Source organism: Nelumbo nucifera, chromosome 4, assembly GCF_055504915.1.
Source record: "Nelumbo nucifera cultivar China Antique chromosome 4, China Antique-T2T, whole genome shotgun sequence".
Taxonomy (NCBI): Eukaryota; Viridiplantae; Streptophyta; class Magnoliopsida; order Proteales; family Nelumbonaceae; genus Nelumbo; species Nelumbo nucifera.
The window spans coordinates 69,922,529-69,942,087 of NC_142652.1; the positions used below are offsets into that span (position 1 = coordinate 69,922,529).

Consider the following 19,559-nt stretch of genomic DNA (forward strand, 5'->3'; position numbering starts at 1 on the left):
CCCAAATCTTCAAGTGTCGTACACTTGGTTTCTTTCCGGTCCAAAGCTCATAGGGAGTCTTAGGAACCGATTTGGTTGGAACCCGATTCAGCACGTATATCGCAGTCTCTAATGCGTATCCCCAAAAGGATGTGGGTAACTCTGAATGGATGAGAAGTGACCGGACCATATCTAATAGGGTCCTATTCCTCCTCTCTGAAACACCGTTAAGTTGTGGTGTAGCAGGAGGAGCTAACTGTGATACCATCCCATTTACCTTTAAGTAGTCCTTGAATTCATCAGAGAGATATTCGCCGCCTCGATCTGATCAAAGGGACTTAATTTCTCTCCCTAACTATTTCTCGACCTCTTGTTTGAACTCTTTGAACTTTTCAAAGGATTCAGACTTATGTCTCATTAGGCACACGTAACCATACCGAGAATAGTCATCGGTGAATGTAATGAAATACACGTGTTGGTTACGGGTCCTAACACTCCGGGGACCACATACATCAATATGTAAAAGGTCAAGCGTGCTTGTACATCTTCCAGGCTTACCGATAAATGGCCTCTTTGTCATCTTACCCTGAAGACAAGGCTCACAAGTGGGAAGATCTTCTACAGTTAGAAAATTCAAAGGACCATCCTTTACCAGTCTTGTGATTCCGTCAATACCGATATGGCCAAGTCGGTAATGCCACATGCACGTGGGATTAACTATATCACGTGCTCTTTTCTTGGGGACTTCGGCTAACGTAGTTTTGGCTATGTTAGTTTCTAAAGAAGGATGTAGAACATAGAGACCGTTCTCTAGTTCCCCATATGTAATAAATTTATTGTTTCTTTTAATAGTAATCGTATTACTAAAAAAAACAGAATATCCATCCGCACACAGTTTTGAGACAGAAATCAAATTTTTCTTAGATTTTGCACAAAAAGACAATCTTTAAGAACAATATTTCCTTCTCTAAATTTTAATTCTACGGTGCCTATTGCCGTAGCTGCAATGCTTGCAGAAGTCCCCAAGTAGAGCATCACTTCTCCATCATTCAGCCTTCTGCTTACCTTGAACCCCTACAGTGACTTACACGCATGAGTTGAAGCCCCGGAGTCAATACACCAGGACGCAGAAGCCACCAATAAGTTAGTTTCTATGACACAAGATTCGAAATTACCTTTCTTGGATTCCAGGTACTGAGGACAGTTCTGAAGGAATGGTAGGATCTATCTAATGGACACCAAAAGGTTGCGGAATGGGTGGGCGAATTTCAAAAATTTCCTACCTTCCTCCAACTGGGAATCGTATTCCCTAAATTTAGAATACCATATTCAAGGATCTTATTTGAACCATAATCAAACCGAATCTGAACCAAAAGGTAAAAGAGAGGATTATACCTGATCCGGAGAAGCAGAATCTCCCAAAGTTGGTGTTCACGACCAAAGAAGAAACCAAGATCCGCTCCTGCTGAAGATGACAGTTGTGGATGGAACGGAACCAGCAGGGTGCTTCCTACACACTGGATCATTCGCAAGAATCCTCTGGAAACTCTGAACACCGAATCTTCTTCAGTCTTTCTTGCAAGACTGATGTCAAGAACTGATTTCTTGACTTCCTATTGTTGCAAAGATCGAATCTTGCAAGAGTGAATGGCGGCAGCAGGAGGAGAACTCCAGGGACGAAGATGGCTGAACTGCTTTTCTTCTCTCTGGAGTATGAATGAGATCTGATCTCAATTCGTAGGGAGTTTTCTTTTTACCAAAACCCTAGTTTGAATTCTGATGTATTTTCTCTTGTTTTTCTCCTCCTTTCTTCATGATTAAGAAACCTCCTAATTAGGAGTTATCCCAATCCAAATCTGTATTTGGATAGGGGATTATCTTAATCCTATCTGCAGATTAAGTTAGTTTACTCCTGATCTTATCAGGAGGTTACCAGATTCAAATCTAATTTGAATTTGGTCTCCTGGAGTGGATAAGGTTAAATGCCCAATCCTTTTACTAACATTAATCTCAGATTCGCCCCATACATGGGTGATCTGTTAGACAGTTTTGTGTGCCCTTAGCTTCAATCAGAATGATGTACTTTATGAGTTTATTGTAAATAAATAAAGATACATATTTGATTCATGTTCCCTTGGTATGTTTCTGTGTAATACCCTTAAACTGGACACTTAATGAGACTCGTGTTAGTTTAGAATGTTCACAGCCAGTGGGTCGGTCTGGGGAGACCTATCCTGACAAGGCTGACACTATAGTGCCACCAAGTCGGTTGGGGTGGCTTGTCTCAGCTGCCAGGGTGAGACCCTAGGCACATACAGTGTAGGATTAATTGAATCTTTGAACTGGACCAGATTTCCAGTATTGCCCTGGACCTTGGAGATTGATGGGCAAAACTGGAAAGTTACACCCGACCCCTAGACTCGATTATGATACTACACTAGGTGTCGGATTGGGCTGTCTTTGATGTACCAATCAGTGAGATCCTTAGCGGGGGTCAAAACCTGGGTATGTTGGGACAGTCCGAGAATTCATCTGAGTGGGTGATCATAGTGACAGGATCAGCCCCTTTGTCGGACAAAGGTAATGATCGGGGATGCACTCTCACTGATGGAAACCAAGACTGCCGGCAGCCGATTTCAACCGTTGAGATTTGTTTTTGCAAAATATATTTTATATCAGATATAAAAGTATATATATTATGGTTTCTAAAATGTTTGCAAAAGGTTTTAATTCCCGGGATCCATATAAGTGGAGAGTGCAACACTGTTCCTTGCAACCGAGGGAGAGGTCCTCTCTTGTCGGGCAGTGAATGATCATTATGGGCTGAGAGGTTAAGTGTAAGACCATTGAGGATAATACCTGATGGGCTAATCTTGCATCTGCCCACAGTCCTTGGGTGTTACAAGGTGGCTTGGCCCAAGGACCACTTAGTGTAAGTGTTGGGCCCATAGAGCCCATTTGATGGGTTTCAGGGGGTGCACTGTCATTAACAGTGTATTCGGCCAGGCCTTGTAACAAAGGCTGGGCCGAACCCATGTAGCTGATGTGTAGATCAATGCTTGGGTCCCACGCCATACAAGGAAGCCCAACTGGGCAGCAATTTGGAAGCCTTTTGAGTACATAACCTTAAATGGGCCTTAAGCCCATTTCGAACTGGGCTGATTTGATCAGTCATTTAAAGGGGGCGAATTCTGAAGTGGGTCAGCTAAAAGGATTGGGCTTAGACCCTATCCACTCAGAGAGTCCAAGATCTAAATAAGATTTAGATCTGGAAACCTCCTAATTAGATTAGGAGACAGTTGATCTGATTTGCAGATAAGATAAGGATTATCCCTTATCACTAAGGGACTTCTAACCCAAATATGATTTGGATTAGCAGCTCCTAATCTGATTAGGAGCTGATCCCTTTTGAGATTATAAAAGGGGAAGGGGCGGCAGTCTACTACACAACAACATCCATAGCATTCTTCTCTTTGAAGAAAGAGAGATTGAGAGATTTCCTGCATACTGCGAATTCTCTCCTGCCGCCACCTTCCTGCTTTTGCCATTCCTTCAGTTCGATCTCCAGTTCTTGGGAGCAATCAAGATTGGATCTTGATTTCAATCTTTTAGGGAAAAGATTGGTTGGAGCTGTACTCAAGTCGTCCAGTTGATCCTTAAGAAGGGTCAAGTTCTCTTGGAAGAACGTTGCTGATTCTGCTCCACCCTGCACTGCGCCATCTTTAGTGGGAGCAGTCTTTGGATTCTTCCTTGGGCGTGAACACCTCCATTGGGAGATATTACATCTCTGTATCAGGTATATTCCTCTCCCATTTTTTGGTTCAGATCTGGTTTAGTTTATGGTTCAAGATTGATCCTTGAAAATATGATTTTCTAAATAGGGAATACGATTCCCAGTTGAAGGGAGAGAAAAATTTTTGAAATTCGCCCCTTATTCCACAATCTTTGGGCGTCCATAGGATGGATCTCTCATCCCTTCATGATCATATCAGCCTAGCTCGAAATGGGCTTTTGGCCCATTAGATGTTCAGTGTTTAACTAGTTTCCAATCTGCTGCCCAGTTGGGCTTCTTTGTATGGCATGGGACCCAAGCATTGATCTACACACTAGCCACATGGGTTCGGCCCAGCCTTTAATACAAGGCCCAGCCGAATTCACTGAAAGACTTAGTAAACCCCTGAGCCCATCATATGGACCCGATGGGCCGAACACTTACATTAAGTGGTCCCTGGGCCAAGCCATCTTATAAAAACCCAGGGACTGTGGGCAGGTGCAAGATTAGCCTATCAGGTACTACCCTAAATGGTCTTACACTTAACCTCTCAGCCCTTAATTATCAAGCACTGCCCGACAAGAGAGGACCTCTCCCTCGGCTGCAAGGAACAGTGCCGCACTCTCCACTCACATGGATCCCGAGAATTAAAACCATTTGCAAACAATTCGAAACCATACATATATATATATATATAAATATATTAATTTTGCAAAACAAAATTCCAACGATTGAAATCAACTACCGGCAGTTTGGTTTCCACCAGAGAGAGTGCATTCCCGATCATTACCCTTTGTCCGACAAAGGGGCTGATCCTGTCACTATGATCACCCACTCAGATGAATTCTCAGACTGTCCCAACATACCCAGGTTTTGATCCCCATCTAAGGATCTCACTGATTGGCATATCAAAGACAGCCCGATCTGACACCTAGTGAAATGTCATAATCGAGTCTAGGGGTTAGGTGTAACTTTCCAATTTTGCCCATCTGTCTCCAAGGTCCAGGGCAACACTGGAAATCTGGTCCGGTTCAAGGATTCAAGTAATCCCATACTGCATGTGCCTTGGGTCTTACCCTGGTGGCTGAGATAGGCCATCCCAACATTTGGTGGCACACTAGTATCAGCCTTGGCAAGATAAATCTCCCCAGACTTATCCAACGGCTGTGAATATTTAAAACTAACACGAGTCTCTATAAGTGTCCAGTTTTAGGGTCTTACACAGAATTAAACCAAACAACATGAATCAAACATGTACTTTATTTATTTCCACTAAATAACAAAAGTACGTCAAATCGGATTGAAGCTAAGGGCATACAAAACTATCTAACAGCTCCCACTTGCACTTAGGTCCAATCTGGTACAAGCCGGAGTCCCATACTTTCCACGTGTTTCTCAAACACCTTCTGTGTCAGTGGTTTAGTCAATGGGTCTGCCACATTATCCGCTGATGCTACCTTTTGAATTAGGACGTCCCCTCTACCAACGATCTCCCGCAGTACATGGTACTTTCTCTCGATGTGCTTTGACCTCGTGTGAGCCCGAGGCTCTTTAGCCTGGGCGATCGCTCCATTGTTGTCGCACAACAACGGGATGGGTGATGTGCTAGATGGAATCGCTCCCAATTCGTGTATTAATTTCTTCATCCACACGGCTTCCGTGGCAGCTTCACTTGCGGCAATGTACTCGGCCTCGGTTGTGGAGTCTACAGTGGACTCCTGTTTGCTGCTTTTCCAGCAAACAGCACACGATCCTATCGTGAAAACATACTCAGATGTAGACTTTCTATCATCTGGATCCGACTGGAAATCAGCATCGGTATACCCTAGAACTTGTAGTGAACTACCATCGAATACCTAACAATACTCTTTTGTCCTTCGAAGGTATTTGAGTATGTTCTCACAGCAGTCCAATGCTCCTGCCCTGGGTTTGCCTGGAATCTGCTTACCACACTCACCGCCTGAGCAATGTCCGGGCGAGTGCACAGCATGGCATACATGATGCTCCCTACAGCTGAGGCATAGGGAACGTCTCTCATGCTCTCAATCTCCTCAGAAGTCTTGGGAGACATCTTCTTAGAGAAAGTGACTCCGTGCCTGAAAGGAACGTTTCCTTTCTTGGAGTTTTCCATGCTGTATCTTTTGACAATTTTGTCAATATAAGCAGCTTGGGATAATCCAATTATCCGCTTCAATCTATCTCTATAGAGTTGAAGACCCAGTATGTATGAAGCTTCTCCAAGATCTTTCATGGAGAACTGTTGTGATAGCCATACCTTGGCCGAAGTCAACATTCCTACATCATTCCCAATGAGTAGGATATCGTCCACGTACAACACCAAAAAGGTGATCTTATCCCCCCTGAATTTCCTGTAAACACAGGGCTCATCCGGATTTTGCTCAAAGTCAAACGTTTTGACTGCAAAATCAAATCGGATGTTCCAACTCCTAGAAGCCTGCTTAAGTCTAATATGGATCTATTAAGTTTACATACCATGTGTTGCTGACCAGCAGCAATGAAGCCTTGAGGCTGCTGCATGTAGATATCTTCACTAAGATCTCCATTCAGGAACGCAATTTTGACATCCATTTGCCAAATCTCGTAGTCATGGTACGCTGCTACAGCTAGCAGGATCCTAATGGATTTAAGCATGGCCACGGGCGAAAAAGCTTCCTCATAATCGATGCCTTCTTTCTAAGTATACCCTTTCGCCACCAAACGAGCTTTGTAGGTCTCAATCCTACCATCGGGGCCCTTCTTCCTCTTGTAGATTCATTTGCAACCAATTGCTTTTACCCCGGAGGGCAGGTCTACAAGAGTCCAGACTCCATTGGTCTCTATCGAGTCCATCTCAGCTCTTATGGCCTCCATCCACTTCTGGGAGTCTATGTCTAACATAGCTTCCGCGTAAGTCACGGGATCCTCTTCACTAGTCAAGGCTTCCACCAGGTAACTATCCTGGTCATAACCATATCGGACTGGTGGTCTGGATACCCGGGTGGACCTTCTAGGTTGGTCATTACCTGGAACTTGTGGGACATCTCCCACTACTCCTGAGCTCTCTTCATCAAGAACTATTTCCTGACGATGGGTGTCCAGGATGTATTTGGATTCTAAGGATTGGGCGTTTCGACTGCAGAACACTTTCTGCTCACTTGGGTCATAGAATAGATAACCCACCGAATCCTTTGGGTACCCTATAAACAGGCAACGGCTGGTTTTAGATTCCAACTTGTCCGCACTTGTTCTTTTAACGTGTGTAGGACAACCCCAAATCTTCAAGTGTCTTACACTTGGCTTCCTTCTAGTCCAAAGTTCATATGGAGTTTTCAGAACTGATTTGGTTGGAACCCGATTCAGCACGTAGATAGCAGTCTCTAATGCGTATCCCCAAAAGGATGTGGGTAATTCTGATCGTACGAGAAGTGACCGGACCATGTCCAACAAGGTCCTATTCCTCCTCTCTGAAACACCATTGAGTTGAGGTGTAGCAAGAAGCTAATTGTGACACTATCCCATTGTCCTTTAAGTAGTCATTGAATTCGTCAGAGAGATACTCGCCACCTCGATCTGATCAAAGGGCCTTAATTTCTCTCCCTAACTGTTTCTCGACTTCTTGTCTGAACTCTTTGAACTTTTCAAAGGATTCAGACTTATGTCTCATTAGGTACACGTAACCATATCGTGAATAATCATCTGTAAAAGTGATGAAATACACGTGTTGATTGCATGTCCTAACACTCAGGGGACCACATACATCAGTATGTATTAGGTCAAGTGTGCCTTCAGATCTTTCAGGCTTACCGTTAAATGGCCGCTTAGACATCTTACCTTGAAGGCAAGGTTCACAAGTGGGATGATTTTCTACGATTAGAAAATCCAAAGGACCAACCTTTACCAGTCTTGTGATTCGGTCAACACTGATATGGCCAAGTCGGTAATGCCAGAGGCACATGGGATTTACTGTATCACGATTCCTTTTCTTGGGATTTTTGACCGACGTAGTTTCGGTTAAGTTAGTTTCCAGTGAAGGATGTAGAACATAGAGACCGTTCTCTAGTTCCCCGCATTCGATGAATTTGTTATTTCGTTTAACAGTAATCATATTACTAAAATAAACAATATATCCATCAGCATACAGTTTAGAAACAGAAATTAAATTTCTTCTCGAGTTCTGTACATAAAGACAATCTTTAAGCACAAGTACTCCTTCTCTATAAACTTATTCTACGGTTCCTATAACCACAGCTGCAACACTTGCAGTTGTTCCCAAAAATAGTGTCACTTCGCCTTCACTCAATCTTCTGCTAACTTTGAACCCCTGCAGTGAGTTACACGCATGAGTTGAAGCCCCAGAGTCAACACACCAGGACACAAAAGTAACTAACATATTAGTTTCTATGACACAAGTTTTGATGTTACCTTTCTTAGGTTCCAGGTAGGCAGGGCAATTCCTCTTCCAGTGGCCGGTCTGCTTGTAGAAGTGACAGACATCAGATGCCTTGTTCTTCTTCTACTTCTTAGGTTTGGCAGCTTTCTTCTGGGGCTTCTTTGCCTTTCTCTTTTTCTTGCCCGATTTGTTAGCTTCGGCAAGCATAACCACAGGCTCATCCTTGTTGAGTAGATCCTCGGCTCTCTGCAACATATTGCTGAGTTCTTGGACGCTGACATTCAGCTTATTCATATTATACTTCATTGTGAACGCATTGAAGGAAGAGGGCAAAGAATTTAGGATGGCATCCACTTGCATGCCAAGATCTAGCCCGGATCCAAGAGCTTCTAGTTCGTTAATGTATCCCATCATCCGAAGACAATGGTCATGAACTTTCTGCCCTTTGGACATCTGCGCGGTCATGAACAATTTCAGGACCTTCTGTCGAGTAGAACGGTTATGCTCTTCATACATTGTTCTTAGACTGTCCAATATGTCCTTGGCTAGTTCGATCTGATCGAACTGCCTTTGTATTGAGTTGTCTAACGAGGCAATGACAAAGCAGCGGGCTAGGGAGTTCTTATCCTCCCAATCTTGGTAGTCCCTCCTACGGGCCTCAGAAGCCCTATCACCCAGACGTTCCGGGGCAGGATTTTTCACCACCTTGTCTAACTTTTCGGAAGTTAGGACCAGCATAAGATTTTTGTACCAGTCGGCATAGTTTGGGCCCTTAAGCTTGTTATTGTCTAGCAGCTTTGCAAATTGACCATTTGCCATTTTCTGATAAAACAGCAAAGACATTAGTCCACAACCTTAGTTTGATTCAAGTTACTTACATAGATATGGATTTTAATCTATGTTTCATTCCCATTTGTTCATCTTTGAGATTTCCCTCGTTTCTCAGTGACGGAGACGACGTAATGTCTCTGGAAATGTAGGAAATCACATGGGGTGCGTGAAGCCAACTATTTCAGCTGCATAACCCCACCACCTTTCTGTGATGGATCATATCCACTCATCAAATGAGTTTCCCTTTTTGGCCTCTATTAGACAAGGTTCAGAGCCGTTTTCAGGTAAGCCTTTCTGTCCAGTGAGTGCTTACCCATCATATTCAGGTTACGCCAAGGTACCGTGAGAGGGTTCCCATTTTCTGGTGAAGCCCCTCCCACATCAATCTATGACGCCCCTATCATCTTATGAAATATTCTGATAGATCCAACAACAAATGGATAGCCCAATTTTATGGTGTGTTTCCTCATTACTGAAGGACCCATCATTGTGCTAATGATGGAAGGCCTTTAGAGAGTCCATCACAAGGATCTCCCTATCGCATGCATTCATATTTGCTGGAGGGAACGAAATTACGCCCTAGTTCTAATTTAGGTCAAACCAGAGTGGCTCCCACTGACTTTCATAAAGTCAAATTTCTGGTGGGCCTTAATCGGCTAGGGGTTCCCTACGCATCCCTTTTCAGGGTTGTGGGGCCCACCAAACAAAGAGGGGTCATCTAATGACCTTAAGGGACACTATGGCAATGATGTGCATTCAGCCATGGTGTGCGCAAGAGCCACTAACGAGTCTTCATGGGCCAAGTGCTTATGGCTCATGGTCGCAGCACATTAAACATCCAGACATCGCATGTAAAGGAGGAATTGATCCAATCAATTAACTGCTGTAAGGCCCATCGAATAGCCCATTTAAAAACTAAATCATTAACAATTAATGTTTACTAGGTGTATGGGCTGAATCGCAGTTAGTAGTTCGGCCCATACAGCTTATCTCACAATAATGGGCTTTTGCAGTTTTAACCCTTTTAAAACTGGGCTTTACAGGTGGGCCGAATTAATCCCTGTTATCGACATCAGAGTTGGAACAGCAAGTGTGAGAAATATGGACTGAAAAAACAGTCCCTTTTGAAACCCAGATTCAGTCCAAATAGTTTTGGTCCAATCGAGTCCGAAAAAGGTCCAAAACTGATTTTCAATTCAAGAATTAATTCATGAAAGATCTAAAATTAATAATCTTGAATTTTAAACAATCACAAATCAATTATGGACTATTCGCACCACCTGCAAAACAGAGGTTAATCTCCAATTTTGCAGTTTCACAAACTGCAAATCGTAGGAAGCGATTTCTCCATCTACAAATCTCCAGTGCCTCCATCTTCTTCCTTCTTCTTTAATCAAGAAAATAAATAACAGAAATCCTATTTCTATTAATTAATTACATTCTTGATCAAATCCTATACATTCAGTCTAGAAAATAAAAAAAAAATATTTACAGACTGAATTAAATGAAATAAATAAATAGAAAGGAAAAAGGGTGCGCAGACCATCTGCGCCAAATCTGCACTGCGATCTCCAGGTTCGAACAGTCCATTAAATCAAAATAAATAAAGAACAATTCTAAATAAATTTTGGATTTAACAAAATTAATTTCAGATCAATCGCCCTTAACAAGAAACCATTTCTTGAAAAAAAAAAAAAGAAAGTAATCTGCGCAAAACTTGTAAGAACAATTTCTATCCATCTGCGCAGGGTCAGATCTGATTTTCTTTTGGTTCAAGATTCGAACCTGTGGCTCTGATACCACTGAAGGAATGGTAGGATCTATCTAATGGACGCCAAAAGGTTGCGGAATGGATGGGCAAATTTCAAAAATTTCCTACCTTCCTCCAACTGGGAATCGTATTCCCTAAATTTAGAATACCATATTCAAGGATCTTATTTGAACCATAATCGAACCAATTCTGAACCAAAAGGTAAAAGGGAGGATTATACCTGATCTAGAGAAGCAGTATCTCCCAATGTTGGTGTTCACATCCAAAGAAGAAACCAAGATCCGCTCCTACTGAAGATGACACAGCTGTGGATGGAACGGAACTAGCAGGGTGCATCCTACACACTGGATCCTTCGCAAGAATCCTCTGAAAACTCTGAACACCGAATCTTCTTCAGTCTTTCTTGCAAGACTGATGTCAAGAACTGATTTCTTGACTTCCTATTGTTGCAAAGATCGAATCTTGCAAGAGTGAATGGTGGCGGCAGGAGGAGAACTCCAGGGACGAAGATGGCTGAACTGCTTTTCTTCTCTCTAGAGTATGAATGAGATCTGATCTCAATTCGCAGGGAGTTTTCTTTTTACCAAAACCCTAGTTCGAATTCTGATGTATTTTCTCTTGTTTTTCTCCTCCTTTCTTCTTGATTAAGAAACCTCCTAATTAGGAGTTATCCCAATCCAAATCTGTATTTGGATAGGGGATTATCTTAATCCTATCTGCAGATTAAGTTAGTTTACTCCTGATCTTATCAGGAGGTTACCAGATTCAAATCTAATTTGAATTTGGTCTCCTGGAGTGGATAAGGTTAAATGCCCAATCCTTTTACTAACATTAATCTTATGGGGCGAATCTGAGATTAATGTTAGCAAAAGGATTAAGCCTTTAACCTAATCCACTATGGGAGACCAAATTCAAATCAGATTTGAATCTGGTAACCTCTTGATAAGATCAGGAGTAAGCTAACCTAATCTACAGATAGGATTAAGATCATCCCCTATCCAGATGCTGATTTGGATTGGGATAACTCCTAATAGGATTAGGAGGTTTCTTAATCAAGAAGAAAAAGAGGAGAAACCCTAAGAGAGATACAACAACAGAATTCGAACCTAGGGTTTTGTGCAAGAAATCATCTTGCGAATTGAGATAGGATCTCATACACTCCAGAGAGAAGAGAAGCAAAATCCGCCATCTTCATCTCATGACTTCTTCTCCAGCCGCTGCCATTCTCTGAAAAGATTCGATCTTTGAAGAATAGAAATCAAGAAATCAGTTCTTGATATCAGTTTTGCAGAAAGAAATGAAAAGATTCGGTGCTCAGTGTTTCCAGAGGATTCTTGTGAAGAATTTAGTGTGTAGGACGCACTCTGCTGGTTCTGTTCCACACATTGCTGTGTCATCTTCAGTAAGAGCGGATCTTGGTGTCCTCTTTGGGCGTTAACACCAACTTTGGGAGATACTGCTTCTCTGGATCAGGTATAATTTCTCCCTTGTCTTTTGGTTCAGATCTGGTTCGATTATGGTTCAAGTAGGATCCTTGAATATTGTATTCTAAATTTAGGTAATATAATTCCCAGTTGGAAGAAGGTAGGAAAATTTTTGAAATTCGCCCACCCATTCCGTATCGTTTTTGGCGTCCATACGATGGATCCTACCATTCTATCAGAAGGGGTAAATGGTGTTGGATTCGACTGATCTTGTACCGAATATTGGTCCAACTCAATCCGGTCCAGCATGAGTCCATTGCAGATGAACTAAGTCTACTCTAATTTGATAAATATTTTGGACTAGGTTTCAAATTGATTTTAATTCAAATTGTGTCAAACACAAACTTGGTCCTTTGACTCCCAAGGTTCAAAATATTGATACGATATACCCCGTATCAAGCGTATCGTATCGTTGGCTTAACAATATGCCCTTACAAGGGTCGTATCAGGGTGTGACCTGGTTCAGGGGGTAGACCAGCCTTAGATCGACCCCTCTGAACCAGTTTCAAAGACAAACATAAAAGGAAGATCGAGATTCGGTAGAGGCCAATATGCCTCTACCAACGCAACGACCTATATCGATATTTTATCTTTTGCCAATGGACTAGATATTGGTATAACCCAATATAGTGCAATATAAATCTATTACAAATGGGACCAAGTCCCCAATAAAATATTTGGAACATTAATTCTCGACTAGTACAATTCAATATGTCTTATTGGATCGTCCAACGAGATCAAATTGGTGTTGATTTGGATGAGGTCCAACCCAAATCCAGTCCATTGACATGCCTAATTACATATTTAATTTTGATTAATTTAATATAGACATGGAGAAATTTATGAATGTCAATGGGGCGGGCTTAAGGTGAGGACCATATTCCCATACTAACCCCTAATTTTGAAGCAACTCCACATCTATGTCCTCGATTTCTATGAGGTAGAAAATGAACCTCCATCCCTGATGGAGACAAGTTCCCGCATGTAGGACCCAAATCCCTGATTTCATTTATTTTATATAAATTAAAAGCATTATTTGGGAAAAAGATTTACTTAAAATAAAGAAAAATATTATAATCTAAGTTGATTTAGCATTTATCTATCATCATTAATTATTGAGATTACATAGAAATTTGTCTAATATATGTAATGGCATTATTTTAATTATAAAGGACTATTTTCAAAAGTTGTCTAGTTTCCTAGATGGTTCCCCATTAGGGTATAGACTTTACTTCCCATCATTGATCCTATCCTCTATTGGGTATCCTAGTTATTCCTTATCCCCATCCTCAGTCCCACTAGAGCAATCATGTTCAAAACCTGATTCAGTCGGGAAGGCTAGATACCGGGTGGGTATCCCAATTAACTAAGTTAACTTGTATTATGTTTACTAAGATAGTTTGGGATTTGCAAGATAATTTAATTTGATTAAGTTTATTTAAGAATAATTAATAAAAGAGAGGGAATTGATTGACAATAGAGAGAGAAATTTGTGTATAAATTATGAAAGAATAATTAATATCAGAGAGAGAGAGAGTTATAGTAAAAATAATTAGGATTAAATTAAGAGAGTATTTTTTGGAGATGAAGTGAGTTTTAGCTTTTAACTGAAAACAATAATTTTGGAGGTGGAGATATTTCTAGAATACTTCTAGGTAATTGGTTGGGAATGGTTTTAGATAAGTTTACATGTGTCACACATTACAAGGAGAGGCCACTTGATGTGGATGAAATTCTTTTAGTAAATAATAGGGAAATTGTCTAAAACTCACCATGAGTTTTTAGCATTTCTCTTAAACTCACCACAACTTTTCAAAATGTCTAAAATTCACCATGTCACTAACTTGACGTTAAACAGACTAACGGGTATTAATATATTATCATTTTAATATTTAGACATGAAAAAAGGAAAAAGTTCAACAAAAATATTTTCAAATATAAAATACATAAAAACATAGAAATTACAAAAAATATAAAATGTTATAAAAATTGCAAACAAAATTAAAAATCATTTTCAAATTATAGAATCTATAAAAATTGAAAAACAAAATTAGAAAATTAAAATTGTAGAAAAAACACCAAAAATTATAGAAAACACAAAAATTGCAAATAAATAGCAAAAAAATAAGAAAATTTATAGATTGCAGAAAATAGAAAAATGTAAAAAAAAACAGAAATTATAAAAAGCATTGGAAATTATAACAAAACACTAAAAAAGCAAAAAGAAACAAGAAAATTGAAAACTGAAAAAGACCATTTTTCCTCTAACTCACAATTCAAGGGTAATTTGGTCATGAAAGTTGTTATTTATGCTGACATAGACCCTCTGTTAAGAAGCATTAACGGTGCACCAATGGAAGGTGAGCTTTGGAAAATAGAAACTTACTAACATGGTGAGTCTTAAACATTTTGAAAAGTTATGGTGAGTTTTAGAGAAATGTTGAAAACTCATGGTGAGTTTTAGACAATTTCCCTAAATAATAAAGATTCTTTAGAAAATGTTGAAGCGTGTGTGACATGTAGACAAACCTCATGTATCCCCATCCAAGTTACCTAAAAGTATTTCTATAATCCCTCTTTCATAAAACATCTTCCACTCATAAACCTACTTTAAGGTGATGGTAAATTTACCATGTTAAACATGAAAATATACTTTATGAAACATAACTAATGAAAACTAAATAGATTCTAACATCATTGATTGAGATTAGAATTAACATAAAACTGAGATTTTAATGAATGAAAAATAAAAGGCTCATTATTAAGCATTGACCAATTTCAAAATTAACATAGTTCGGATAGACTTCCCTCCAAACTCCCTAAAAGGGGATCCCTGGGAAGAAATTATTCACTTCCCACTAAAAAAGAAAAAAAAAATGAAAACAATAATACACTGTACGATTCTCACTTGCTGTCTCATTATTTGTACATTTATGTGTTAATACATAATATGGGACGTCTTATGTCTCATATTCTCTAACATTCTGCTGCCTATTGTCAAGTAATTGCTTCATGGCTTAATGGCTCAACCCAAGGGTGACAGGTATTCCAGTTTCTGGCAACCACTCGTTCCCTTGAAGGAGTGGTCCAGCAGTGAAAGGAAGAGCCTCGTCTCTATTGGTAATGACCTTGAAACCCTTCCATTTGACCCTCTGGTTGGTGTTAGCACCTGGGCCAACGTTGTTATACTCGGCATAGAACAAAGTATCGAGTGCAAAGTTGCCTGCCCATGGCAACCACCCTTCAGGTCTGATTACATCACCAATTGTTGATTCCATGATAACCGTCACTGCATATTCTTTCCATGGGCGGCCCAAGTACGAAGGGATCTTCAACCTTTCGGGAACAAGCTTCGGTTCTGGCTCGATCTTGCAGTTCTGGAGCACCAAAGCAGTGCTCTCACCCTTCAATTTCTTTCCTTGTGCGGTCACTGTGTTTTGCTGGTTGTCTAGAGGCCTCCTAATGATGATCGTACTATCTTGGATCAATGTGCTCGAGTCACCAAATATGAAGTCGATGGTACCAGAAATGGCACAGTTTTTATAGAATTGACGATGGGCCTGAACATACAAAGTGTCTTGGTACCCATCCATTCTACAATTGAAGAAGGCCGCCCTATCGGCTTGGACGCGAAGCGCCACTGCCTGATGCCCTTCTGGACCAGCTGTGTTTTCAAATCCAATCGACTTGCCGATGAATCCATCTCCAATAACAGCTACAAGAGGAATAGAAATTTATGAAAAACAAACTTATTAGAGTCAAGTAAAAAGGAACTAAAGGAGAAAGGAATATTAGGTTGATTGGATCCTGCTTACAGAACGAGGCAGTCTGAAATGTTGTGATGCCATCACGGTTGCTTTTGTGTCCAGTGATGATTGTACTGGTTGGCCCATCTCCATACATCAAAATATTAGTCTTCTCTTTTGTGATTGTAATGTACTCGTCGTAGGTCCCGGTTTTCACATATATAACATATCTAGAAGCACTATTCTTGGGGTATGCGGAAATTGCTTCAGCAATTGTCTTGTACTGCCCACTACCATCTTTGGCCACCACTGCACTTGGCGCCAGTCGTCCACTTTCTTGCAAAGCTAAAAGCTTACGGTCCGATGGTGCAAACCAAGTAGGGTAGTCATCTGCATTTAGATGTCTATGGTGTCCGTGCTGTCCGTGATGTTGGTGCCGAGGCTTGATGTTGAAGCCGACGTTGATATTTAAGGTTTCGAGTATTGAAGACATCTCGCCGATGATGGTGAGGGCGTTGCTGGTAAGCTGAGTGGCATTGAGGAGTCCATCTCTCATTGATCTCTTCACCTCTCGGTGTTCGAATCCATCAATGCATGACTCTTGATAAGACACAACAGCGCTCAACCAATTTTTGAGCTCTGCAGTCAGATCAGCTGCTTTGTGCCTTTCATGGTGACCCACCATGGATATGGCTGATTGGAGCTCGTCGATGGCAAATTGCAACAACTCCTTGCAATCCTCGACTGCCATCTTATCAATGGAGCCGTGGGCGTCTTTAGCAATGACGCCTGACTTTTCCAATACAATTTGCACCTCTCGGGCGGTGACCTCAAAGGCGGCCTTGAGGTAATCATGAGGGGTAGCACTTGCATTGTTGGCTACGGGGGTAAGGGTTTTAATGCATGAATCCTTGAAATCAGTGGCGGCACAGATTGCGTCGACACTTTTCATTGTCGCTGACATTGCTTTCTTGGCAATGTCTTCCACAGAAAATCCATGATGTCCGACGGCAGTATTGATGGTGGTACCAACAACAAGGAGGAGCGAGATACCAAAGGCTATCAGCTTATTCATTTCTTTAATTGCCCACTTTCTCTTTCCCGCTCCTTTAAACTGACAAATTAAGGTTGAGGCTGAGGAGCTTGTGTGTGTGCGAGGGGTTTATAACATGCATGGTTAATCCCAATTTAGCATTACTACTTGATCAACTAACACCACCAAAGCCCCGTTAAATATGTGGTCATTGACTGAGCGCCACTTGACTTTAACAAAACGGTCGAGGGAGACACTTTCAAGTTTCTTATTCAAATTGATTTAATTTAGATTGTGTTGAACATAAACCTGGTCTAGCTTTGACACCCATGGTTCAAAATATCGAAATGATATTGTTAGACAATTTTGTATGCCCTTAGCTCCAATCAATTTTTGATGTACTTTTGACATTTAGTGTAAATGAATAAAGTGCATGTTTGATTCATGTTGTGTGGTATGTTTCTGTGTAAGACCCTTAAACTGGACACTTAATAAGACTCGTGTTAGTTTAGAATGTTCACAGCCGTTGGATAAGTCTGGGGAGATTTATCCTACCAAGGCTATCACTGGTGTGCTGCCAAGTGTTAGGGTGGCCTGTTTCAGCTGCCAGGGTGAGACCCAAAGCACATGCGGTGTAGGATTGCTTAAATCATTGAACCCGACCAGATTTCCAGTATTGCCCTGGACCTTGGAGATTGATGGGCAAAACTGGAAAGTTAAACCTGACCCCTACACTCGATTATGATACTGCACTGGGTGTCGGATTGGGCTGTCTTTGATATGCCAATTAGTGAGATCCTTAGCGGGGGTCAAGACCTGGGTATGTTGGGATAGTTTGAGAATTCATCTGAGTGGGTGATCATACTGACAGGATCAGCCCCTTTGTCGGACAAAGGTAATGACCGGGAATGCACTCTCTTTGATGGAAACCAAACTGTCGGCAGTTGATTTCAATCGTTGGAATTTTGTTTTGCAAAATTTATATATAAGATATATAGATATGTACGATTTCAAAATGTTTGAAAATGGTTTTAAATCCCGGGATCCATGTGAGCAGAGAGTGCAACACTGTTCCTTGCAGCCGAGGGAGAGGTCCTCTCTTGTTGGCCAGTGTTTGATCATTGTGGGCTGAGAGGTTGAGTGTAAGGCCATTTAGGGTTCTACCTGATGGGCTAATCATGCATCTGCCCACAGTCCCTGGGTTTTTATAAGATGGCATGACCTAGGGACCATTTAGTGTAAGTGTTGGGCCCATAGAGTCCATGTGATGGGCTCAGGGGGTTCACTGGACTTTCTAGTGAATTCGGCTAGGCTTTGTAATAGAGGTGGGTCGAACCCATGTGGCTGATGTATAGATCAATGCTTGGGTCCCACTGATGGATTGTCGAAGCCCTCAAAATTAATGTTAGTCCCACAATAAAATTTTTGTAGTAATAGTTGTACTAGGTCGAATCCCATAGGGAGCTAAGGAATAATTTCTTAGCCGAATGCGCAATATAATAGAGTGGGAAAATTAAATAATTAAAATTTCTAAAACAATGAGAAAGCAATAGCAATATCAAACCATAGAAATCAGTCTTACCGAATTTTGATTCAAGGGTTCGGTTTTGTCAATTGGCCATCGATCATCGGTAGACTTCGGCACTCTTGCAATTCAAGCATTTAACCTTAGATTTATTAGGATAGCTATAATAAACCTTGTGTTTTCCTAATTCATCTGACCAAACCCAACATCCGATCAACACTTATCACTAATCAACTCGGTACGATAGGGTTCCATATCAATTAGTGATAGCATTAAGTTTTGTGAAAACAGTTAAACCAAAATAGCAATAATTGAGATAGTTGCAATTATCGAATTCTGTTCCATCGATTCACTTTAGGTTAAAACATGTCAATACATTAGTCAAAGGCTATCACAAACAATTGACCAAGAAAGATATTAACCTAATTGATACTTGTACCATTATTCGTGACAATTACGGATCACCGAACTATGGATAGCAATAGGAAAATCAACATTAATTAATTTGTCAGACTATTTAACATTAACACCCAATGAGAATATGCACAAGAACCAATGAATACTTGAATTAAAAAGCAAGAACTTGAATTAAATACAGAACCTCATGATGACATAATCGAACCTCCCCCCTTCAACCAGAAAAGAAAAGCTTAGCTGCTCCTGAATTTCGATCCCTCCATGCTCTGCTTCTCAGTAGGTCGAACTGCTCTTCTTGGTAGCTTGAGTTGCTTGATGATTTCTTGGATCCCTAAGTGATGCTAGAGCTGGTCCGCCCCCCCCCCCCCCTTTATATAGCTTTAGGAGGAGGGGCTCTCTCTAACTCCCTCTAGGAGATTAACCTCAAATTAGAAAGTCCTGATCTGTTTTGAACTTAATCCTATCCTATCTCTTATCTAGTGATCTAATCCAATCTTCTTATCTTTATAGGATTATATTTAAGAATTTAAATCTAATAAGACTCTCTTTCTGGAGGTTACATTCAAAATTGAGACTCTAGGCTCTTGAATTCGAGTTGGGCTGCTTTAACA

The 19,559-nt window shown here is 40.9% G+C and overlaps 1 protein-coding gene across 1 annotated transcript; it reads right to left on the minus strand.

The window, feature by feature from the left end:
* Positions 1-14,957: 14,957 nt before the first annotated feature.
* Positions 14,958-17,106, minus strand: LOC104590999 (pectinesterase/pectinesterase inhibitor-like). The gene is made up of 2 exons (XM_019196612.2): positions 16,043-17,106; positions 14,958-15,942 (listed from the first exon to the last, which is right to left on the minus strand). The coding sequence occupies exons 1-2, from the start codon at positions 17,046-17,048 to the stop codon at positions 15,245-15,247; spliced, it is 1,704 nt and encodes a 567-aa protein (XP_019052157.2). The 5' UTR covers positions 17,049-17,106; the 3' UTR covers positions 14,958-15,244.
* Positions 17,107-19,559: the final 2,453 nt, after the last annotated feature.